Source organism: Lactuca virosa, chromosome 1, assembly GCF_052849685.1.
Source record: "Lactuca virosa cultivar CGN04683 chromosome 1, Lactuca_virosa_CGN04683_v6, whole genome shotgun sequence".
NCBI lineage: Eukaryota > Viridiplantae > Streptophyta > Magnoliopsida > Asterales > Asteraceae > Lactuca > Lactuca virosa.
Window position 1 is genome coordinate 393818 of NC_136426.1, and position 26189 is coordinate 420006.

At 37.8% G+C, this 26189-nt stretch overlaps 1 protein-coding gene across 1 annotated transcript; it reads right to left on the reverse strand.

The window, feature by feature from the left end:
* Positions 1–2199: 2199 nt before the first annotated feature.
* LOC145169176 (uncharacterized) lies at positions 2200–3218 on the reverse strand. The gene is made up of 3 exons (XM_079087753.1): positions 2741–3218; positions 2537–2632; positions 2200–2426 (listed from the first exon to the last, which is right to left on the reverse strand). The coding sequence occupies exons 1-3, from the start codon at positions 3216–3218 to the stop codon at positions 2200–2202; spliced, it is 801 nt and encodes a 266-aa protein (XP_078943879.1).
* Positions 3219–26189: the final 22971 nt, after the last annotated feature.

Consider the following 26189-nt stretch of genomic DNA (forward strand, 5'->3'; position numbering starts at 1 on the left):
TATTTTTTAAATACATAAAAAATTATTTTACGTAAAATAAATACATAAAAAAACATATACTAATTGTGAAAATTCAATTTTTCTATTTTGTTTTAATAAAAAAATTTATGTAAAAAAAATTGTAATTTATTATTTTATTTATCTTTTTTGCGATTTTAGGTAATATAATTTACTTTTCGGAATAATAAACCAAGTTTGGTTGCTGCTTAGTGGCATAAGGTTTAGGGTGATTAGGGGAAAGGGAGGAGGTCTCAAGTTCGAATCCTCTCCTTGGTTTATATTATTTTTAGACAAATTACAAAAATGGTCCCTGTGGTTTACGAAATGTCACGAATTCAGTCCCTTTATATTTGAAAAGACAAAAATACCCTTATGAATTCAGTCCCTAACAGCTGAATACTAACGGAGTTAGTAAAAAGGGCCATCCGTGCAAGTTTTGCAAACCACAAGGACCATTTGCATCCAAAAAAATTAGCAGGGACTGACTTTGTGACTTTTGGCAAACCACAGGGACCATTTTTTTAATTTTGTCTAAAAAAATTATATGTTTATAAATAATTTATTAATAATAATATCCATTAATTCCATAGTAATTTTCAAAAAAGTCTCAATATTTTGGTTATCGGGTAATTTTCAGAAAAATCCTAATATTTTGAGCAAACTAACGAAAAAGGACAGAATACCGGCTAAATCTTTGAAACCGGGTAAAAATGGTTTTTTCGAAGTTTTAGCCGGTATACATTGCTTTTCTGTAAACAAAAATTAGTTTGGGATTTTTTCATAAATTAGACTAAAATTATAGGACTTTTCTAGAGATTTCCCTATATATATATATATATATATATATATATATATATATATATATATATATATATATATATATATATATATATTAGGAGTGTGCAAAAAACCGCACAAACCGCCCGCACCGCACCAAACCGCACCGCATAATGCGGTTTAGAATTTCGTGGTGTGGTTTGCGGTTCGTCATTTTATCAAACCGCACTATGCGGTGTGGTTTGCGGTTTGTATTTATAAAATCGCGGTTCAAACCGCACCGCACCGCATGTTATATATATATACTTTTTTTTTCTTTACTTTGTTATAACTTCAAATCACGATTTAGAAACGATGTATTTAAATATATTTCTTACAATAATCAAATATCTATAACGTAACATTAAATCACTATTAGATCAAGATCCCACAGTTTACAAGAATATAGCAACGATAACGACAATATAAAACAATAACAGTGACACCTACAAAACTATAGTAGCATGAATCACAATTTATTAAAAACGATTTAACTTGAAAATTGTATTTGTTTTTATAAAATAAAAGCAATCAATTTTTTTAACCGGGTCAGTTTTTTGGTTTTTTGATAGATTTAATGTTGAACAACTCATCAAACCGCACAAACCGCAACCAAACCGCATAAACCGCCCGCATCAAACCGCACCGCATAACGCGGTTTTGAACATTTGTGGTGCGGTTTGCGGTTTTTAAAATATTCAAACCGCATATGCGGTGCGGTTTGCGGTTTTGACTCTAAACCGCATCAAACCGTACCGCGCACACCCCTAATATATATATATATATATATATATATATATATATATATATATATATATATATTGCAGCTATTAAAAAAAGGCATCAACTATTAAAAATATATTGCAGTTATTAAAGTAGTCACAAAAGACAAGATAAAAATAAGTGGCAGAACAAAGGTAGCTCCCAAAAAGCTGATTATAAATAATTGATTATAGGTTGATTTTTTATAAAATATTTTTATTGGTTGAAATTGCATTGTTTTCCGAAAAAACTGATTATAAATAGTTGATTATAGGTTGACTTTTATAAAAGTGATAATAGGGTGTCTAAGGGGTGTCTTATTAGCAATACCCTAAATTAAAAAGTCTATAAGTTGAATGAGAAAATTGATGCACGTGTTTGAGGATTGCAATTGAGTGAGCAAACAACTGCTTACCAGTTGAGCACAATTACTTTTTGTGAAATTACGAATATTTATACCTTTTATAATATATATATATATATATATATATATATATATATATATATGGAAACGGAAAATATAAATAAATATAAAATGCCACACGATTAACAAGTAACTAAATCGATGGCAGAATACAGCATACAATAAGAGTGCAGCAAAATATAAAATAGAAATGAAGATTAACAAAAGGGTGAGATACTCCAATCAATCCATCTGTAATTCACCATCGAAGTTCTATACTTGAACCAAGCAAAAGTCATGGACACCACCTCATCAATAATCCTAGCAGGATTCGTTGTCAACCCTTTAAACAACTTGTTGTTCTTAGCCATACAGATGAACCACAATAGCCCATAAAACACCGCGATGATCTTCTTCCTCTTCCTTGGGCAATTCCCCCACGTACCTGCAAAGTTACTAAATTCGACCACGTTGTCAAATGGAGTGACAGGTATGCCGCACCATTCCAAGCTCCAACCTCCGTTGCCACACTGTATCTAATTAATAGATGATCACCTGTTTCTTGTTCGTTATTGCACAGGGGACATAGAGTCGATTGTAAACTAACACCTCTATTGGCTAAGTTTGATGCCACAGGAAGCCTGTCCAAAACTGCTCTCCAAATGAAGCATCATATTTTCAATGGAACAACATTTGACCAATTTATCACTGTTCCATCGAGAGGGGTATGACTGGAATCAATCCTTTGGCATAGGATACTGACTGTGTAGTTGCCATCAGGGCTAAGATTGAATCGAAATCCATTAAGAATCGTTTGTGTGTTAGTTCCATGAATCATAGAGCATAGACTATGAAAATCCTCCAATGCTTTCTCCTTTAAATCCTTTGTTTTCCATCTCCAGTGAAAGCCTGAACTGTCAATCCTGTCAGAGACCAAACATAATTTCGCTACCTCCAGTTCATATAACCTTGGGAATCGTTCTTGTAAGGTTAAGGAACCACACCATCGATCTTTCCATAATAGGATACTTATGTTCGAACCTGGGGTTAAAGTGAAGAGATCATGGTAACTGACATCCGATTCCGTGAGAGATTTGATTGGCTTAGCAATATTTCTCCAAACTCCTGAAATTGAGGCTTTTGCAATGATGGTAGTTAGTTTCCTTTTGAGATTGTGAATACTCTTATACATTCTCTCCATAGACCACCATATTTTTCTTTGAGTCTCCACCACCATTTTGTAAGCAATGATAGGTTTTGGGCTTTTAAAGTACCCATGCCTAGCCCTCCATCTTTTTTAGATGCTACCACTTTTGACCATGATACCCAATGTATCTTGGAGTTAGAGTCCTTTCCACACCACAAAAACCTCCTTCTTAATTTTTCAAGTGCGTCAATGATCCCATTCGGGGATTTGAACAATGAAAAATAGTAAGTAGGTAAGCTATTAAGCACATATTTTATGAGAGTGAGCTTGCCCCCAAAAGATAGCATTTTCGCCTTCCAAACAGATAAACGAGAGTGAAACTTATCAATTATAGGCTTCCAATTTTTCTTTAATGACATATTTTCCCCTGCCGGAACTCCAAGATACATGAAAGTGAAGGGTTTTAAGCATTCTAACACTCCTAAGGTGTACATGCAACCCTAAATACCCTGGATCTATGTTTTTCTCTATTATACATGCAAATATCAATTTCTCCAAGGTATTGTTCTAACTAGCATAATATGAAGAACATATAATATAAATTCTAGTAGAATTACATACCTTTTTGATGTAGCGTGATTCCATGGAGCTTAAGAGCTTAGTGCCTCAAGTGTGACACCTCAAATGGTTCACACAACATCACCAACATCTTGGAATAACTTGAGAGAAAAGGTTCCTATGCTCAAATCAACTAGCCCTCATGTGTACACACACCAGTGCCAATTTCTTGAGCCATGGGGTCCTTATATATAGTGGCTACTAGGGTTACACCATGTAACTCATGTCTTTCCATATTCTTCATGCTCTATGGGTTAAAACTGCCATGGAGTATCCATGGGTTACTCCATGGGTTTAGCCCAACATGAAGAACTATGGATCATAAGCCCACATATATAAGAATGAATGATTTACACAATCAATCCCCATATATTTTATTAGTCTCCTTTTGATCACAAAATTAATTCCAAATTAATTCTTGATCAATACTATAATATGATTTCATATTAATATATTAGAACTTATAATATATTAACAAATCATAATTATCCTTTTCTCACAAAAGTCTATTCAAATTGTCCCGATGCCATGCAACCCAAATGGACCATGCCAAATCGGGTCAAGTACATACCAATTATAGTTATGGACTTAGACACTAATCCAACAGTTTCCCACTTGGATAAGTCTAAAACTATTATTGTGTATGACTTCAAAATCCGACTAGCAATCGTAGCTCTTAAAAGCTGCTGTTGAACTCTGAACAAATCAATGACGCGTCCATTAGATAAGGGATCATATATTCCTCCATTCTAGATATCATATGGACTGAGACATGGATTATAATCATTCTCTCTGTCCATTTGTTGTTTCCCGATTTCCGATTTATGACGACCGACTAATTGAACAAATCAAATCAGTCCTGGCTTGGCCAAGCACTTCGGGGTGTCATCACTAAATCATCGAGGGGCCCACAAATATCGCTTTTATCCCTTTAAGGGTAAAAGGAATGGATAAACTTTGACTCATATGCTTGTTCTACTACTTGTTGAATCATACACAAAGGCACGTTTTATAACATCGAGTTACCAATGCGTTTTTGTACAATCACTGTATAACCAACTCATAGGAAACAAGTCATATCTCTAGGTTTGAAGAATATAAGATATTATCGTCTCATGATCACTCGTGATAAAATCCATGAAGTGAGTCAAATGAGCGTGGGTTTAATCCAATACTCAGAACTTATGAGCACTCATGAATGTTGCAGCAACTCTTGCTATGTCCACTACCTTGGATATCTACAAACCAACTTCATGACAGTCTTGATTCATATCTACTTCCAACATATGACCGACTGTGGATGGTTTGAATAACTTAGTCATTCGGGAAGAACAACCGAGTTATTCTGGAAGTCAAAACATGCAAAGTGAAACACAAGAATAATCAAATCCAATATAGTCTCAGAACTTATGAATATAAATAAAACACCTTTTATTTATCACCATATTGATTACACATTATTCATTGTATACTGTTTCAAACTATCAACTTTATACTTGAATTAAAAACAATAGTTGTCCCATGCTCCAAGCATGTACACTATGTTTTCTAAATACTAGTCATGCCATACACCAAGTATGCATACTATGTTTTTCCAAACATTAGTTATGCCATACACCAAGTATGCACACTAAGTTTGTCTATGATCTTTTACTTTGTGAAATAGATCGATTGAACATAATTCCAATGATACTCATTTCACAATCCCAAATCTTTACCGCAAATGCAAGAATTCCAAATTCCTGCCATTTACCTAAATCTGTTAGATTCTAAACTTATATGCATTGATCCTCTTGTAATGATTATACACAAAGTCACAAAGACTTGTCAACAGACATTACAAAGTATTCCAATGGAGATCATTCCATGGAAACGAAGTCTCAAATTCAAAGTACATTGCTTTGAACATCCTTCTTGCATTAAGTTTCCTAATCTTACATAGATTTAATGAATAACTTCCACCTATGGGAATATTTCCATATTCTCATTTTGACTATCACTTCTGAACAAGAGTTGCCTCTTTTCAGAATATGTCAATATGGTTCTCTCCAAAAATTAACACCATACTTCCAACTGTCCCTGAGCAAACAATCTTTGGTAAACCTTAGATTGTCCTCGACAATTGCTTAATCATTTTAGTCATATCCAATTCTATACTTTTCCCCTCTTAATGCCCTGATCATTTGGAAAATTTAGAAAGGATGAATATTATAGCACATGTAATCGATCCTATATCCGAAGCATATGGGACACGATTCATGATGTCTCACATAAAGACATGATACTAGACCAGTCTTTTGCTATAATATTTCTATTTCTATTTTCCAAGTTCTCATAATTCAGATTATGAAAAGGGATGCCGTAATCATAATCGAATTTTAGAACGCAAATAATGGACCCATATATACAATTTCCTTATGTTGAGCCATTCCAGCATAAAATTCATATATATATCCTTGACTAAAGATGATTAAAACCTCAATCTAAGCTTTTAGAATTGAAATGAAGTATTATTTCCTCTCCCTTAATTATTGCAAAAACAACTTTTCCCAATTGAACTTTTGTTTTTCTATAATTAACATTGCTAACTTGCAATACTTATCATAATTATCATGCTCCCAATAACATGATGATTATTAGCATAACACTTATGCTCCCACTAGCTTTGACATGTACTCAGAAATCAGCTGGACTTCTAGAAATCAATACTTTATTGACTTTCTTACCAAAGTTCAGATTTCTGATACGAGATGCATTGATAAAACTTTATCAAAGTCATACACCTTCCCTTAGATAGCTCATATGTGTGTCTAAACAATTTTAGAACTATGAAAAGGAATGCCGTAATCATAGTCTCAATTGTTTAGACCTTTTCCATTTCTCACAAGTCCATGTTAGTGTGCCGGTTAACCACACACGCTCCACTAACGACTTTGAGAATGCAAATCTCACAATTGCTATCTACTTAAAACCTCTTAGTGAAAGCGTTTCCTCACCATCATTTTCATGAATCGGAGAGAAACCTTATGACACTTAGATTTTATGGTGTATGTGTTCCTTTCCATGTGAATTTGTCAAAACCATAATCTCAAGACACGGTTAGTGATAAATTCATATGGACTGAACTTTTGCAATCTTAAATTCTTGCCTCCTGGCCGCACAAGGGCCTACCATTTCTTCCAAGTTGTTATGCAACCAATTGAGAACTCTCAGAACTCATATGCAAAGCCAACTTTAACTGGAATGGGCACAGAAATAGGAATATGTCAACACGATAGGTTATAAACCTCACGTCGTGTGCTAGTGATAAACTACAGGTTTTTTTATTCTTGATTAGACTCTTTCAAGATCTTTTAGACTCCCACTGTCCTCTTGACATATAAGACTCTCTTGCTAAATATTCAAGAGATAGTGCGGATTCTTATCAAGAAAAACACTTCACACAATTGGCCTAAGTTGGTCTCTGTTTTATCCAAAACATCACAACTTACCAATTTCAAATGTACAAGAGTAGAACACATTTTACTCTTACATTTGACAAGTGTTATAAACCTTCTTTAAGATATGTCACTCAAGTTACAATCTTGGAGTATGACTCTAAGAATTGTTTTGGAACGAAGTATGAATCATCTTCTTGATTTAACCATTTCTACAATTCACGACTCCTCTTCTTAGCCATAAGAATGCACTAAGATGTCCCTAGAGGATGAATTGTGATATGGTCTCACAATCATTAAGATGATCATAAACATGATACTAAAGTACTCTCCCATCTTCTCAGATTTGAGAAACTTTTATCTTTCTGCCAAATTTGATTCTTCTCATTCGTTCTTCCAAACATCGAAACTTTTCCAATGCTTCAGAATTATACTTAAACTTGTAAGTATAACCATATTTACTAAACTTAAGTAAATCATGACGAATAATCTTATCGATCTTTGTGGTGGACTTGATCAGTGCACAAGAATGTGTACTCGATCCCTTAGTCCTTCACTTGACTCACATATACATGTGAACAATGAATTAGTCTTAATTTTCCAAAGATGAAAATTCTCATTCATCATACAAATTGCATGATTCCAAGTTCCTATCCAACTGAAAGTTGGTTGATGAGAATCTTTCCTTATTTGGTAAATTATGACAATACCACAAACGAAAGAATTAAATCCATTTTCCAATGTTACTATTAACGGAATCATATAAGCAATAATTTTTTCACAAATGCCATTGTAAGGATACTTAAAATAAATAAAAAATGAAACTTTTCTTTTATTTAAAACTTGCGGAAAAACTTATCCTTACAATGCAAATGCATATGAAAAACATGTTGTTATCTATTCCTAAGCAATTTATCACAACTCTTAAGCAGCAGCTCAAAATTCTGATCACCGAACCATGCGATCGAAATCCATCTTCGCGATTAGAATCAACTTACTCTTCTTTAAGCTTCCTCTCTTTTCTATGATTCTTAAAACTTCAACATGTGACCCACTCACATCATGTAATAAGAATCTCCAAATAGGAACTTAACAGAGTTAGATAGTGGACTTACCTGAAGCAGAGTCAAACTTTTTGACTAGACCTTCTCTCAGATCTTTCATGTAGTTAAGGCAGCTTCGCAACCAATGCCCCTTCTTTTGGCAACAAAAACATATGGACTCTTTGGGAATGGCACACATGACTATCTCAGACTTAGCCTTTCTCTTTACCATTTGGTCAACCGAGTTGACTATTGCCGATCCCTTTCCATTGGGAAGCAAAAGCTTTTCTAGATATCCAATGTTACCAATTGTCAATGTCCATGTTAGTTTGGGAAGTTGATCTACTAATCAAATTTGGTTTACCAGAGCTCCAAATCATTGTTGATTCAGCAGGACCAAGGAACTAGATAAGATCATTAAGGGTCATGTCATAGTCTGTTTCATAGTAGTCCCAAAGGAACTCACTATGTGACTTAGAAAGTGATTGATCAACCAACTTTCTCAAGACTTTGACACCCAACTCTCCCAACTTGTCAATATGTGACTTCAACTCCAAGATGTGAGCACACCTAGACCTTGCTTGCCAATAGGGCTTGAGTGACCTTGAACTTGTGGGTTAGGGAGAATAACTGGAGGAGGTGGAGGGAGTGAAGAATGAATTCTGGGACATCATCTTCATTAGGAAAGCATGTTCCAAGAGTTTTTGGGAAGATCATAGATGTCTGAACATGACATCTTTTGGGAGATATTCAAGATAGTTGATTTAAAGTCCTTAATATAACACCCAATATGAAATATTAAGGCTAGGACCCAACACAATATTTTATAACTTGGAAGAGGGATGCCGTAATCCAAGCTATAGAATATTTGAAGGTAGGCGAATGACGATTCACCAATTTCCACCATGAAAAATGAAATAATTTGTTAGGTTTTAATTGGATTTGAAACTCCTAGATCTTTTGAGATTCATTGAACTTTTCAATGGCATGTTTCAATCTCGATTGTGCCCTCTCAAGATGCCGAGGATCACAAAACAAGGTGTGAGTAACCATGCAAATATACTTGGTACCCTTAATATTTACCCCTCAATCGATGTGTCGGTTAACCACACGCGCTCCATCGATACTATGATAAACATTAAGTTACCCTTTGCCTACCTTGTTAAGTCAAGCTAGTGTGTCGGTTAACCACACGCGCTCCACTAACCGACTTAAGCAAAGTGCAAAGAGTAATTTCATGGGTTAGCACCAAATTCACATTTTCCTAAAGTAACTAAGATTGGGAGTTTATAAAATGTTTAGTTACTTTATATTTATCATTAATACTTTTAATGAAGGGAGAATTCTAGTCCTTGTCCGAACCGTTCGACTAACGACCCTCCACCAGTCAAGGAAGCGGTGGGTGAGAGTGGACACCCATTAAACTGCCATTTTATAGGCAGTAACCTTATACCCCCCTTATAGACCGACTTCGTGAATGAGGCCTACTAACAGTAAGACTGACTTGCTCTTATACATATATATATATATATATATATATATATATATATATTATTAACTTATAATACTATAAAGTATAAGGGTTGAATTTTAACTTTTAAAATTCTAAGGGCTTAAATTGGAATTAAAGTATTCATGAGGGGAAACTTGTGACAACCCGAAATTTTCATTTGTATAAACTCTACAGTCAAGCACTGAAAATATTAGTCAAATTCATTTCAGTACATTTTTGGCCGGTTTAAAACCTGTTTGGGTGTTTTTATTTAAAATTCGTCAAACGGACAAATAAAAGGAAGTATCTTCTAGGAGGAATGTGTAACAAATAAATAAAGAACACCTTAATTAGGTGTTTACGGCCAAACATGAGGAGTTTGGTCCGTAAACTCGCTTTTGACCATGAACTCATGCTTAAGGCATGAGTTTACTCTCCATTCCCCTCACTTCTCACTTCCAAGCTCAAGAACACCCAACTTTTCTCTCAAGTATCATAACACATTTCTTCCAATCTTCCAAAAATCTAAGTGTTTTCTCTCTTGATTTGTTGTTATAACACTTCATCTAGTAGTTATACATGATTTCACCCATGAAATCTTGTCTTTTTCATTGATCTTCAAGTCTTCTTCAAAACACCAAGAACACACACTAGTGTTCTTGGACCTTAAACACTCTTACAAGCTTCCTATAAGTAAGTACACTCCTCCTAACTGGTTATGTGCTTAGATTACTTGTTAAACCATGAAAAAACACCAAGAATCCCCAAGAACACATGGGTTTACGGTCAAGGCATCTCCTTGAACCGTAAACACCATCAAGTGGTGCATAAGTGCCACCATTACCTTCTAGGGCTTGGATATTGGACTAGAACCTTGCATGCATGAGCTAAAGACCTTAAACCACGAAATGGTAGGAGTTACCATGGGTTTACGGCCGTAAACTCATGGGTTTATGACCGTAAACTCCATGGGAGTTGGTCCAATGTGAGGCCATACTCTCTTTAGATACAACCCTTTAGTACTCCTAGCACTTGAATCAAAGTGTTATCCAGGTATTAGGGTGTCTTTACTTGATTAATTAGTTGTTAAATGACTAATTAGATACATATATGTGTCATTACATGCTAAATAGGATCCGTGTGTGTGTGTTCAGGTCTTCACTTGACACTTAGCATCCTATCCGGCACTTCCATCCAAACCACTCACTGCAGGTGAGTTCATACCCCTTAATCAACCTTTGAAATGATTTTAAATGCTTTTATGGAGGGGGGGGGGATTACAAGTTGAAACATTCTAGTTATGGCTTTAATCATATGTGATTAATAACTAGAACAAACAGAAAAGATTTTCTATTACTTTCAAATTGCTATCAAATTTACGGATTTCAAGTACTTCAAAACCTATTATTAAACTCTTTTAGATACTAAAACTGTTTCCAAACTCTTTTAAATTTACATTGTTTTCAAACTCATATCTACACTAATATATTTATATAAGTAAGACTTGAAGGACTTAGGACTGATAGCTCACCTTAATTCCTGTTCCTTGTTTGGTTGTGGACTTAGAGTATCCTGTTATTTGTCCGAATGTCGTTGAACTCTTAGTTATATATCATATATATATGTGTTGGATATAAAAGCTTTCACTTCAGTTCAATGCCTTTGCGTAGCAAAGGCATACAAACCACATTACTATTTAACTATAATAGGTATAGTTAAGGGATTACTACTCACTACTACTATTACAAATATACATACAAGAGTCAGTACATTTACGAGTTGCTACATGAGTACTACAGTGAGAACCAATACATACTATGCACTATACAAGAGAACATACTATACACTATACAGGAACATACTATATACTAGTAAAGAGATAACATCACTATACTATGACATACTATACAACCTTTTGAATACTATAAACCGAATGTGATATACTATTCTCGATACGACACTTCATCGTGGTATCACTTTGTAACCAGAGTCTCCTGGAGGGAGAGCGGGCATTGTGTGTATAGATCTATACGGGACAGACACTCCCACATCCCGAATGCTAGCTACAGTCCTAGCCGAAAGGCTAAGTGGTGACAGAATGTTACCTCACTATATATGACGTAGAGGGTCATCAGTTATTCAGCCATCGATCAGCATGGCTACATACGAGTTCACATTCAAACCTTTAATTAACCAATTAAGAATTAAAGGCAAAACGGACTCCTCGAGGTTTATTGTACATTTAATACTACCTGGAGTCCGCATTTTCATCACTATTAGTCAGCAGTGATACTGCTGGGGTAAAACATTCATTTCCCCTATTACATTTATTTTGTAATCACCTTACATGAGTGAAGTCTAAAACTATATTTTCATACAGATAGTTTCACTGGGGAAAACCCTTACATTCACGAAAGAACAAACATACAAACAATCGGGTCTTGGTAGAAGACTACTTTTTACTGGAAAATATAGGGTTTTCTAGGGAATATACTATTTACAAACATTTGAAATCAGTTACTACACTACATTGTTACAAACATATTTATACAAGCAATGACACTAAATACTTATGAACTCACCAGCTTTATGCTGATAAACTCTTTCAAAATAACTTGTATTCTCAGGTCATCAGTAGACAGGTACAGATGAAGCTTTTGAGAAGATGGAGCACATACAAGACTCATCTTTTATTTTGATTATACTTTTGGTTTCTTACAAATTATACAGAACACACTTGTATTACAATTATTATATTAATGCAATGGGTGTTGTTGCTTGTCTTTACTATTATGCATTGTTGTGATACTGTACATGACGTCCTCCACCCCAGAACGTTTCCGCCGTTCCGGTTTTGGGGTGTGACAGATTGGTATCAGAGCACTGTTTATAGTGAATCAAGTATATCAACCCATAAAAGATATACGAACTATAAACACATCGGGATTAAAACACTCTGACCAAGAATATATACTTTCAAATAATAAAATATTTAACTAAGTATATATATACACCTATTCATACCAGGGTCAGTATCATACTAGAACAGAACAAAAGTATTATGATTGTTGAACATCACAATTAGGCTTAGAGACATATAGACAAACCTAGGGGGATATAGCCTGATCAACTATATTTTCTAAGGAGTGACTAGCATGTGCCTAAGAATGATTGTAGTGTTGCAACAAGTCTAAAAACTTACCAACACTACTACAACAAGAACATTAGAACAGAATACTATAGGAGTATTCTGCGTTACTATAAATTACATATGTGAGAACTAAAAAGGTTGTTACTAGTAGGGCAATAGTTGCTAAGTGGATACTCTAAGGTTACATGTGACTAAGGCGCTATAGACTTAGAATCTGTGATCTTTGCTTTATTTCCTGTTCCTTGTTTGGTTGTGGATTTAGAGTTAGGGTCACTTATTCGAAGGTCTATCATGTTTTGGTTGCATGTAATTAGTATGCACTATGCAAGTATTGAATCAACTAATAACGATCATCTTATAATTATCTTAGATTAGTAAGTCTATTAACTATTCTTTCCCCATTCTCACGTAGATAACATGGCTGGCTTCCATATCCCTGGCGATCCGTATTATCCCAACCAAGACATTGGTGGATGGCTTGATGGTGAGCCAGAAGATGATCACCCAATCCCTTTGGATGATCACCTCGCAGAAGGCTTTTCAGATGGCTCCGACTCCGAACCAGAGGTCAACAACCTACCCCCAGTAGCTCCAAACCCCAACCCCCGTCTGGCATTTCAAGGTCCCACTCCCTTGTGGGCAACAACCTTGAATCGATGGAGTGATGAGCAGGGTCAGCCATTACGTTTCAACGGAGACCGAAGCTTTTACAATATAAGCGAGGGAGGTTCAGCTGACCGAGTCCTGCCCATCATGGTCCGTAGGATTGCTAGGAACGTCGAGCAAGGTCATGCATCCATCGACCGAGTAGTGGAAATTGACGCCAACTCTGGCCTTAACACGGTCCGTATTCGCCAACTCGAAGAAGCTATGGATAGGACTAGGAGGACCAATGAGACTCTGCAGCAACAACTAGCTGCATCCCGAGCCGAGGTCATGGAACTCCGAGTGCGTCAGAGGGCGCATGAACGACATCTTCAGGACGTTGTACGCCAACTAGCAGACCTAAGGGTTCGCCCAAGGGATACCCGTCGCCGGTAGAAGATGTCGACTCATCTTTCTCTTTTGGTTAAGGAATAGCCTTTCTTTTCTATGCTCTATGGAGCACTTGTCTGTAAACATTCCTAACTTTGAAAGTACTCTAACTAGACTTCTAAGCTGCCAACATTTTCCCTTATGGTTTGATGTAAGACCTACTGTTAGGTCATTTTTCCCGAACTCATTTTACATCATTAATACCAGTAATATTGGCAGTTGTCTACTCTATGGGAAAATCTGTACTCTTGTGTTTCCCTACTCTATTGTTATGCCTCTATCAAATAGTTAGACTATGGTGATGTAGTCTATGAAACACTCTTATCATACTTACATTTGATTCTTACTATTATCATCATCTCTGTAAATTTCCAGTAAAAGATGCCTCCTCGTCCGCGTCCGACTAGGGGCAAACCTGCAAATCAAACTCCACCACCACCACCCCCTCCGCAGTTCGATGCGGTGATGTTTCAGGCAGCTGTGACCGCAGCCATGGCCCAAGTAAACTCTGGTGGCGTTAGTGGAATGGGGACTGGCACCAACTCTAGCCGTGGTGAAATCCATCCACGTGCACGGGAGTGCACCTATAAAGATTTCATCAGCTACAAACCAACATACTTCAACGGAACTGGAGGGATCATTGCACTGTCCCAATGGATCGAAAGGACAGAAGCAATCTTCGAGATGTGCTCATGCCCTGAAGGAAGCAAGATAAAATTCGCTGCTTTCACCTTCACCGAAGGGGCCCTAACGTGGTGGAATGGCCATGCCAAATCACTCTCACTGGTAACAGCTAACGCCATGGGCTGGGATACACTGAAGGACCTTATGACAAGGGAGTACTGCCCGAGGGGCGAAATTCAGAAGCTCGAGGAGGAACTCTGGAACCTCAAAATGAGGGGTACCGACATAGTGGCTTATACAGCCAGGTTCTACGACCTGGTGAAGCTATGTCCCAACATGGTCCCCACCGAAAGCAAAAAGATCGAAAGATACATCTGGGGTCTGGTACCCCCATATCGGGGGAACGTTCTAGCATCACACCCTGCGACCTTTGATAGTGCCAAGGAATTGGCCCAAAGACTCATCGATCACGATGTTCCTTCTACTCCAACAACAACTACAACGACTGCCCCCGCACCAACCAAAACCACTGACAACAAGAGGAAGCGTTGGGACCGAAAGAAGGGCAAATTGGCTCAACCCTCTTCCAAGAACCAACAGACGGTGGCTGTCCATGCTGCCACTAATCCTACTGCCCCTGTACCCGCCAAAACATATGCAGGGAGTCTACCTAAGTGCACCAAGTGCTCCTTCCATCATAACGGCCCCTGCCGTGAAATGCACTGCACTAATTGCGACCGGAAGGGCCATACCGCCCGGTTTTGCAGGACACAACCCAAACCCATCAATCAGGTTCCCAGTGCAGGAGTGAGCCAGGCCTGCTACAGGTGCGGCGAAACAGGGCACTTCAAAAGAAACTGTTCGAAAGCTGGAAATGCGGGAGGAGCAGGAAGACTACTTGTTATTGGCCACAACGAAGCCGTGGCAAACCCCACAGTAGTCACGGGTACGTTCCTTCTCGATAACTCTTATGCTTGTATCCTATTCGATAGTAAGGCAGAAAGAAGCTTCGTAAACCAAAAATTTAAGCATTTAATTAAACAATCACCACAAACACTAAAAGAAACCTTCGTCGTAGAAATGGCTAACGGCAAGACATAGAGTTCTAACGAGATTTACATAGGTTGTACCCTCACGCTAGATAATCATTCATTCCCAATCGACCTCATACCAGTAGCTATCCAGAGTTTCGACGTCATTATAGGCATGGATTGGCTGAGTCTTTATCGTGCCGACATTCTGTGCTTCGAAAAAGCAGTCCGCCTGAACCTACCGAATAACGAAACCTTATTGATGTACGGAGACAAACCCAGTACGAGCCTTCGTATCATCTCAAGAATTCAAGCCCAAAGATACTTGCGTAAGGAATATCGTGCATTCCTGGCGCACGTTGTCGATACGAGCCAGAAAACAAAAGACCTAAAAGACCTCCCTGTAGTACGTAATTTTCCTGACGTCTTCCCGGAAGAACTCCCATGATTACCCCCACAACGTCAAGTGGAGTTCCGAATCGACTTAATTCCCGGAGCGACCCCCGTAGCCAAATCGCCCTATCATCTAGCACCTGCTGAGATGCAAGAACTGTCCGGTCAACTTAACTAATTGCTCAGCAAGGGCTTTATAAGACCAAGCTTCTCACCCTGGGGAGCACCAGTCTTGTTCGTAAAGAAGAAAGACGAATCGTTCCACATGTGCATCGATTACAGGGAACTCAACAAGCTTACAGTCAAGAATCGTTACCCTCTTCCTCACCTAGACGATTTATTCGACCAGCTGCAAGGGGCGAGCTACTTTTCCAAGATTGATTTGAGGTCCGGGTATCACCAGTTACGAGTGCTTGAGGAGGATGTTCCGAAGACAGCTTTCCGAACTCGTTACGAACACTACGAATTCGTAGTGATGCCATTCGGATTGACCAATGCGCCCGCAGTATTCATGGACTTAATGAATAGGGTATGTCGTCCTTACTTGGATCAGTTCGACATCGTTTTCATCGATGACATACTTATCTATTCTCGAAGTAAGGAGGAACATAGCGATCATTTACGACAAGTCCTAGGAACCTTACGAACAGAGAAGCTCTATGCGAAGTTCTCTAAATGCGAATTTTGGATCCGAAGAGTCGAATTCTTAGGACACGTGGTTAGTGAAGAAGGAATCCACGTGGACCCTTCCAAAATTAAAGCCATCGAGAACTGGTCAGCACCGAAGACGCCTATGGAAATTCGTCAATTTCTAGGCCTCGCTGGCTACTATTGCAGGTTCATACAGAACTTTTCTCGAATTGCGAAACCTCTTACGACATTGACCCAGAAAGGCGTGGCCTTTAATTGGGAAGAGAAGCAGGAGAAAGCGTTCCAAACGCTGAAGCGAGCCTTATGCACCGCACCGATACTATCCCTCCCCGAAGGGATAGACGACTTCGTGGTATACTGCGATGCATCCAATCAGGGGCTCGGTTGTGTTCTGATGCAACGAGGTAAAGTCATCGCCTACGCCTCAAGACAACTGAAGACACATGAGGTCAACTACACCACACACGACTCGAATTAGGAGCGGTTGTCTTCGCCCTGAAAATATGGAGACACTACCTGTATGGTACGAAGAGCACTATCTTTATAGACCACAAAAGCCTACAACACATATTCAACCAGAAGGAGCTCAATATGAGACAACGACGGTGGGTCGAGCTACTCAACGACTACGAATGCGAAATTCGTTATCATCCGGGTAAAGCCAACGTGATAGCAGACGCCCTAAGTCGGAAAGAATATTCTGGTCGAAGAGTCAAGTCATTAACAATGACTATCCATTCGCATCTATCCGCACAAATAAAGGAGGCTCAGCTTGAAGCCTTAAAACCTGAAAATGTGGCGGGAGAATCCCTGCGTGGAATGGATAAGAACTTGGAAGTCAAGGGTGACGGAGCCTTATATCTCATGGACCGGATCTGGACACCGAGACACGGTGGCTTCAGGGACTTGGTCATGAAGGAAGCACACAACACTCGATATTCCGTCCACCCGGGTTCAGATAAGATGTATCTGGATCTTAAAAAGTCATACTGGTGGCCTAACATGAAAGAAGAGATTACTACCTTCGTGAGTAAATGCCTTACTTGCGCAAAGGTTAAGGTCGAATACCAGAAACCGTCAGGTTTACTTTAGCAACCATAGATACATGAATGGAAGTGGGAGCGGATCACTATGGACTTCATAACCAAGCTACCCAAGACAACGGGTGGACTTGATACCATATGGGTTATCGTCGACAGATTGACCAAGTCCGCACACTTCCTGCCTATCAAGGAAACAGACAAAATGAAGAAGCTCACGAGAACCTACATTAGGGAGATCGTACGACTGCATGGTGTTCCTATGTCTATTATCTCCGATAGAGATAGTAGATTCACTTCGAGATTCTGGCAGTCATTACAAAGCTCCCTAGGAACGAGGCTGGACATGAGTACGGCCTACCATCCACAGACCGACGGACAAAGTGAGAGAACTATCCAAACCTTAGAAGATATGCTGTGAGCCTGTGTGATCGACTTTGAGAAGGCATGGGATACTCACTTACCCCTCGTCGAATTCTCTTACAACAACAATTATCACACGAGCATCAAGGCTGCTCCATTTGAAGCCCTCTATGGCCGGAAGTGCAGATCCCCTTTGTGCTGGGCTGAGGTGGGTGACACTCAGTTAGCTAAAGGACGAGTTCCTGACAGAACTCTCACGGGTCCGGAGATCATTCGGGAAACGACAGAAAAGATCGTTCAGATTTGTGAACGATTGAAAGCCTCTAGAGACCGACAGAAAAGCTACGCAGACAAACGGAGGAAACCTTTGGAATTCCAGGTTGGAGACCGGGTCCTTTTGAAAGTCTCACCCTGGAAGGGCTTGATACGCTTCGGAAAGCGCAGAAAGCTAAATCCAAGATACATAGGGCCTTTCTAGATTCTAAGTAGAATCGGCCCCGTAGCTTACAAACTCAACTTACCCCGCAAACTTAGTAATGTACATCCTACCTTCCACGTCTCGAACTTGAAAAAGTGCCTATCCGATGAGACTCTTGTAATCCCACTCGACGAGATCGAGATCAACGAGAGCCTCAACTTCGTGGAAGAACCTGTAGAGATCATGGACCGAGAGGTCAAATGAACGAAACAAAGCCGCATCCCAATCGTGAAGGTTCGCTGGAACACCAACCGAGGACCGGAGTTCACTTGGGAGCGCGAGGATCAAATGAAACTTAAATATCCTCGTCTTTTTATTTAGTTATATTGTAATAACTTAGTTGCTTGAACTCTAATTTCGGGACGAAATTCCCTCTAACGGGGGGATGATGTAACAACCCGGAATTTTCATTTGTATAAACTCTACAGTCAAGTACTGCAAATATTAGTCAAATTCATTTCAGTACATTTTTGGCCGGTTTAAAGCCTGTTTGGGTGTTTTTATTTAAAATTCGTCAAACGGACAAATAAAAGGAAGTATCTTCTAGGAGGAATGTGTAACAAATAAACAAATAACACCTTAATTAGGTGTTTACGGCCAAACATGAGGAGTTTGGGTCGTAAACTCCCTTTTGACCATGAACTCATGCTTAAGGCATGAGTTTACTCTCCATTCCCCTCACTTCTCACTTCCAAGCTCAAGAACACCCAACTTTTCTCTCAAGTATCATACCATATTTCTTCCAATCTTCCAAAAATGTAAGTGTTTTATCTCTTGATTTGTTGTTATAACACTTCATCTAGTAGTTATACATGATTTCACCCATGAAATCTTGTCTTTTTCATAGATCTTCAAGTGTTCTTCAAAACACCAAGAACACCAAGAACACACACTAGTGTTCTTGGACCTTAAACACTCTTACAAGCTTCCTATAAGTAAGTACACTCCTCCTAACTGATTATGTGCTTAGATTACTTGTTAAACCATGAAAAAACACCAAGAATCCCCAAGAACACATGGGTTTACGGTCAAGGCATCTCCTTGAACCGTAAACACCATCAAGTGGTGCATAAGTGCCACCATTACCTTCTAGGGCTTGGATATTGGACTAGAACCTTGCATGCATGAGCTAAAGACCTTAAACCACGAAATGGTAGGAGTTACCATGGGTTTACGGCCGTAAACTCATGGGTTTACGACCGTAAACTCCATGGGAGTTGGTCCCAAAAAGCGTAAACTCCAATGAAGGGCCATTTTGAGCCCTAGTCCCTTCCTAAGCGTTGGATACAAGTATAGATCACTTCCTTGTGTGATATAAGACCTTAAAACTCAAAATGGTACTAATTACCATGAGTTTACGGCCGTAAACTCATGGGGGAAATGACCATGGGCCGTAAATTCATGTGTTGTTACCATATGGGAAGTAAACTCCAATGTGAGGCCATACTCTCTTTAGATATAACCCTTTAGTACTCCTAGCACTTGAATCAAAGTGTTATCCATGTATTAGGGTGTCTTTACTTGATTAATTAGTTGTTAAATGACTAATTAGATACATATATGTGTCATTACATGCTAAATAAGATCCGTGTGTGTGTTCAAGTGTTCACTTGACACTTAGCATCCTATCCGACACTTCCATCCAAACCACTCACTGCAGGTGAGTTCATACCCCTTAATCAACCTTTGAAATGATTTTAAATGCTTTTATGGGGGGGGGGGGGAATACAAGTTGAAACATTGTATTTATAGCTTTAATCATATGTGATTAATAACTAGAACAAACAGAAAAGATTTTCTATTACTTTCAAATTGCTATCAAATTTACGGATTTTAAGTACTTCATAACCTTTTATTAAACTCTTTTAGATACTAAAACTGTTTCCAAACTCTTTTAAATTTACATTGTTTTCAAACTCATATCTACACTAATATATTTATATAAGTAAGACTTGAAGGACTTAGGACTGATAGCTCACCTTAATTCATGTTCCTTGTTTGGTTGTGGACTTAGGGTATCCTGTTATTTGTCCGAATGTCGTTGAGCTCTTAGTTATATATATATATATATATATATATATATATATATATATATATATATATATATGTGTGTGTGTGTGTTGGATATAAAAGCTTTCACTTCAGTTCAATGCCTTTGCATAGCAAGGGCATACAAACCACATTACTATTTAACTATAATAGGTATAGTTAAGGGATTACTACTCACTACTACTATTACAAAGATACATACAAGAGTCAGTACATTTACGAGTTGCTACATGAGTACTACAGTGAGAACCAATACATACTATGCACTATACAAGAGAACATACTATACACTATACAGGAACATACTATATACTAGTAAAGAGATAACATCACTATACTATGACATACTATACAACCTTTTGAATACTATAAACCGAATCTGACATACTACTTCTCGATACGACACTTCATTGTGGTATCACTTTGTAACCAGAGTCTCCTGGAGGGAGAGCGGGCATTGTGTGTATAAATCTATATGGGACAGACACTCCCACATCCCGACTGCTAGCTACAGTCCCAGCCGAAAGGCCAAGGGGTGACAGAATGTTACCTCACTATATATGACGTGGAGGGTCATCAGTTATTCAGCCGTCGATCAGCATGGTTACATACGAGTTCACATTCAAACCTTTAATTAACCGATTAAGAATTAAAGGCAAAACAGTGTATTGTACATTTAATACTACATGGAGTCCGCATTTTCATCACTATTAGTCAGCAGTGATACTGCTGGGGTAAAACATTCATTTCCCCTATTACATTTATTTTGTAATCACCTTACATGAGTGAAGTCTAAAACTATATTTTCATACAGATAGTTTCACTGGGGAAAACCCTCACATTCACGAAAGAACAAACATACAAACAATCGGGTCTTGGTAGAAGACTACTTTTTACTGGAAAATATAGGGTTTTCTAGGGAATATACTATTTACAAACATTTGAAATCAGTTACTACACTACATTGTTACAAACATATTTATACAAGCAATGACACTAAATACTTATGAACTCACCAGCTTTATGCTGATAAACTCTTTCAAAATAACTTGTATTCTCAGGTCATCAGTAGACAGGTACAGATGAAGCTTTTGAGAAGATGGAGCACATACAAGACTCATCTTTTATTTTGATTATACTTTTGGTTTCTTACAAATTATACAGAACACACTTGTATTACAATTATTATATTAATGCAATGGGTGTTGTTGCTTGTCTTTACTATTATGCATTGTTGTGATACTGTACATGAGACTCTTCACTTTCATAACTTATGAAAATCTTATGAGTGTTTAAAAATCATAAATGTGACTTTTCATATAACTTGAGGACAAGTTACAAAAAACACATTTTATGAATAACTTTTAGATCAATATGGATTGAAAACACATTATCTCATAACTTTTCTATTAATATAAGCTAACTCACAAGAACAAGATAATTCAAATCATCAATCTTAAAGAAACTAGCATGAACATAAAACTAATACAAATCTTGAAATTATGACAATTATCTTTGAAATTGGATTAGCATGAACATTACCACATCAAAAACAGGTATATAAGTCCAAAAACAGCTTAGGGTAATGTTCCTCGTCCAATTCCAGCCTTAAAAGTCGAAAATATGTTGTCAGGGGCTTCTACTCGTCGACTGTATGAACCTACTCGACGAGTAGGATGAATTTCTTCATAGACTCGGCGAGTCCAGTGCCCAGGCAGCCAAAAAATCGATTTTTTTCGGCTTTTTTCAGCAATTTGCATCAAGTATAATTGAAAACAAACCAGGCTCTGATACCACTGAAGGGTTTTAAGCATTCTAACATTCCTAAGGTGTACATGCAACCCTAAATACCTCGGATCTATGTTTTTCTCTATTATACATGCAAATATCAATTTCTCCAAGGTATTGTTCTAACTAGCATAATATGAAGAACATATAATATAAATTCTAGTAGAATACCTTTTTGACGTAGCTTGATTCCATGGAGCATAAGAGCCTAGTGCCTCAAGTGTGACACCTCAAATGGTTCACACAACATCACCAACATCTTGGAATAACTTGAGAGAAAAGGTTCCTATGCTCAAATCAGCTAGCCCTTATGTGTACACACACTAGTGCCAATTTCTTGAGCCATGGGGTCCTTATATATGGTGGCTACTAGGGTTACACCATGTAACTCATGTATTTCCATATTCTTCATGCTCCATGGGTTAAAACCTCCATGGAGTATCCATGGGTTACTCCATGGGTTTATCCCAACATGAAGAACTATGGATCATAAGCCGACATATATAAGAATGAATGATTTACACAATCAATCCCCATATATTTTATTAGTCTCCTTTTGATCACAAAATTAATTCCAAATTAATTCTTGATCAATACTAATTAAATAATATGATTTCATATTAATATATTAGAACTTATAATATATTAACAAATCATAATTATCCTTTTCTCACAAAAGTCTATCCAAATTGTTCCGATGCCATGCAACCCAAATAGACCATGCCAAATCGGGTCAAGTACATAGCAATTATAGTTATGGACTTAGACACTAATCCAACAGAAAGGTATTGTGCCTTTGAGACATCCAAGTATTTGCGCTTGATGTTGTATATCTAAATCATTGGTTCCAATACTGAATAGACGTGATTTGTGAAAATTAACTTTCAATCCAGAACAGATATGGAAACATTTTAAAATTATTGCCAAGTTTTTTATACTACTTGTGTTCCATTTTCCCAAAAAAATCGCATCGTCAGCGTAAAACAGGTGGGATAGAGTAAGGCCACCGTGTGGTAAGGAGATACCATCAATGAGGGATTTCTTTAGAGCATTTTTAATGTCTATATTCAAACCTTCCATGGCCATAATAAATAGAAAGGGAGAGAGCAGGTCACCTTGCCTCACACCTTTGGAAATTTGAAAATCTTCAGTTGGGGATCCGTTGACCAGAACTGATGCCCTGGAAGATGAAAGGCAACCATGTATCCAGCCCCGCCATTTACAACTAAAGCCCATTTTTTACATGATCGAATCAAGATACCCCCAATTAATTGAATCAAATGATTTCTCGAAGTCAATTTTTAGTAGGAACACCTTTTTTTGGTTTTCTTTGCCCATGAGCATACTTCATTTATGATTAATGGCCCTTCCAAAATGTGACTCCCTTTAACATATGTTGACTGCACTTCGTCAATCATAGAAACTACCACTTTTTTTAGTCGCACTGCAAGTATCTTGGCAACAATCTTATACATACAGCCTATGAGACTAATAGGCATATAATCTCCGAGATTCAATGGGTCTTTGACTTTTGGGATGAGGGTAATGAATGAAGAATTACATCTTTTCGCGAATGTACCATGAGTTTCAAAGTATGATACAAAGCGAATGATGTCACATTTGATTACCTCCCATTTGTTTTTCAGTACCTTGAAAGTATATCCATCAGGACCAGGAGATTTATCACCACCACAACTCCAAATGGCTTGTTTTATTTCTTCAAGAGTAAACGACGCATCTAAGAACTCCGTTTGATCCAAGGTGAGTGATTTGAATTCGTCACTGATTAGTTTAGGTCTTATCGGCCACTTCTCTTTAAATTTGTTACCAAAGAATTTATGCACCTCCTGTTTGATTTCGCTTGGATCAGTACTCCACCTCCCGTCAATTATCAATCCATGCAATCTGTTTTTCCTGATTTTACTCTTTATTGCGTTATGAAAAAACTTCGAATTTTCATCTCCATCTGATATCCAACGGATTTTGGCTTTTTGTTGGATGTCCAGTTTTGTGAAATATTCAAGTTCACGGATTTTAACTTTACATTCTCTCCTTTCAGCTAATTCCACCTCTGATAACCTTCTGACTTCAGCTATTTCTTCAATGTCATCAAATTTCTTCTTCATCTGGGACAATAATTTGGATTCCTTGGCAGAATCAATGCTTGTCCATTTTCTTATTTCTTTTCTAACATGTCAGTTTTGTTGTTAAAAACATATATGGGGTGTTAAAACCTGTGAATGAGTTCCAAGCATTTATGAATTTCGCCTCAAAATTCTCCCCGTGTATCCAAAAATTGAATAAACGGGAGGGAGGTGGACCGAAGTCCAGATTTGAAGGTTTAAGAACCAACGGGGTATGATCTGAATGTTCTCGAGGTAACACGCTAATCGTGGTAAGAGGCTGGTGGTTTATGAAATTTGAGCAGACCAAGTATCTATCCAACTTACTTAGTTTTATCTCATCGTCGCAAATGTAAGTAAATTTTCTCCCCCCGAGGTTGAATTCATGTTGACCTTCTTCTGAGATGAAATTGTTGAAATCAGCTGTAGTGGTTCGACAGAATCTGGAGTTTAATCGTTCATGTTCATATCCTACAACATTGAAATCACCAAAAAGTATCCAAATTCCATCTATACTCCTCTTTAAATTGAGAAGATCCGCCCATAGCTTTCTTTTGTCTGAAATAGATTGTGGTCCGTATACATTAACCAAAGTTGTGGTACCCGGAAAACCCACCCACTACATGATACGTTAAAGAAATGTCTAGATGGTATTGTGTGTGATCTGACAAAAATGTGTGGATCCCAAATTCTTATAATCCCCCCTGATCTTCCTACCGGGTTTACAAACTCCATTTCATAATCAGAATTACCCCAAGCACCAGTAAGATCAATATCTTTAGAGTCAGCGACCCACGTTTCCTGTAAACCAATGAAGTCGACATTTTGTGAATTTTTTAATCTTCTTATCCAGTCGATTTTATGGGTTTCCCAACACCCCCTTATGTTTAGACACAAACAATTCATCGAGGGATTTCCATGTCGCCCTCTCCGATATTCGCCACTTCCATGATAATTGGATCTTCTTCCGAGATCTGGAAGTCAACCTCTTTACACACACGTAAAACACTAGAAATCTCATTTGAGGTCGATCCATCATCATCCTGGGTGAAATTTCCATTTGATCCATGGTTTGAGGCAGTGGGGTTCAAACCGATTAAAGGGGCAGTTGCAGTTGTCGAGATACCACCATCCAACTGGTTTTCAGGAGTAAGAGACAGTTGTCTCGTATTGCAATCAAAAGGTTGATTTACAGTATTTGGTGGAGGTTGTATGATTCTCCTTCTTTTACCGATTGATCCCCCAATTTCCAAGTGCAAAGATATTCCATTGTCTTGGGCCTGGTCTGGGGAAGTGGGCCAGTCGTCACCACCAGGTAGGGGAATAGTATGTATGGTCCTATCTGTTCTAACTTCATTAGACTTATCGGGTTGATTGTATTGGGTCATATCTGTTGGATCTGGTGTCTAAGCCCATAACTATATCTGGTATGTACTTGACCCGATAGTAGCATGGTCCTTTTGGGTTGCCTTCACCAGTGCAATTTGATAGGATGGTTTTATGAGAATAAGGTTATTTACGATTTATTAATATAATATAAGTATAATATATTAATATGGTTATTTAATTAGTATTGTCCAAGAATTAATTTGGAATTAATTTTGTGGTCAAAAGAAACTAATTAAATATGGAGGGATTGATTATGCAAATCAATGATATTTATAGTATGGGCTAAGTGATCCATGATTATGTAAGTGGGCTAAACCAATAATATAACCCATGGATAGTCCATGGAGGTCAAACAC

What these genes read in the sequence shown, in the direction of transcription:
- LOC145169176 (XM_079087753.1), bottom strand. Translation starts at nt 3,218, where the DNA reads ATGGTGGTGGAGACTCAAAGAAAAATATGGTGGTCTATGGAGAGAATG. An exon ending in TGATGGCAACTACACAGTCA is followed by an intron (nt 2,633 to 2,740) that starts GTATCCTATGCC and finishes TTTGGAGAGCAG; the next exon opens with TTTTGGACAGGCTTCCTGTG. An exon ending in CAATAACGAACAAGAAACAG is followed by an intron (nt 2,427 to 2,536) that starts GTGATCATCTAT and finishes GTAACTTTGCAG; the next exon opens with GTACGTGGGGGAATTGCCCA.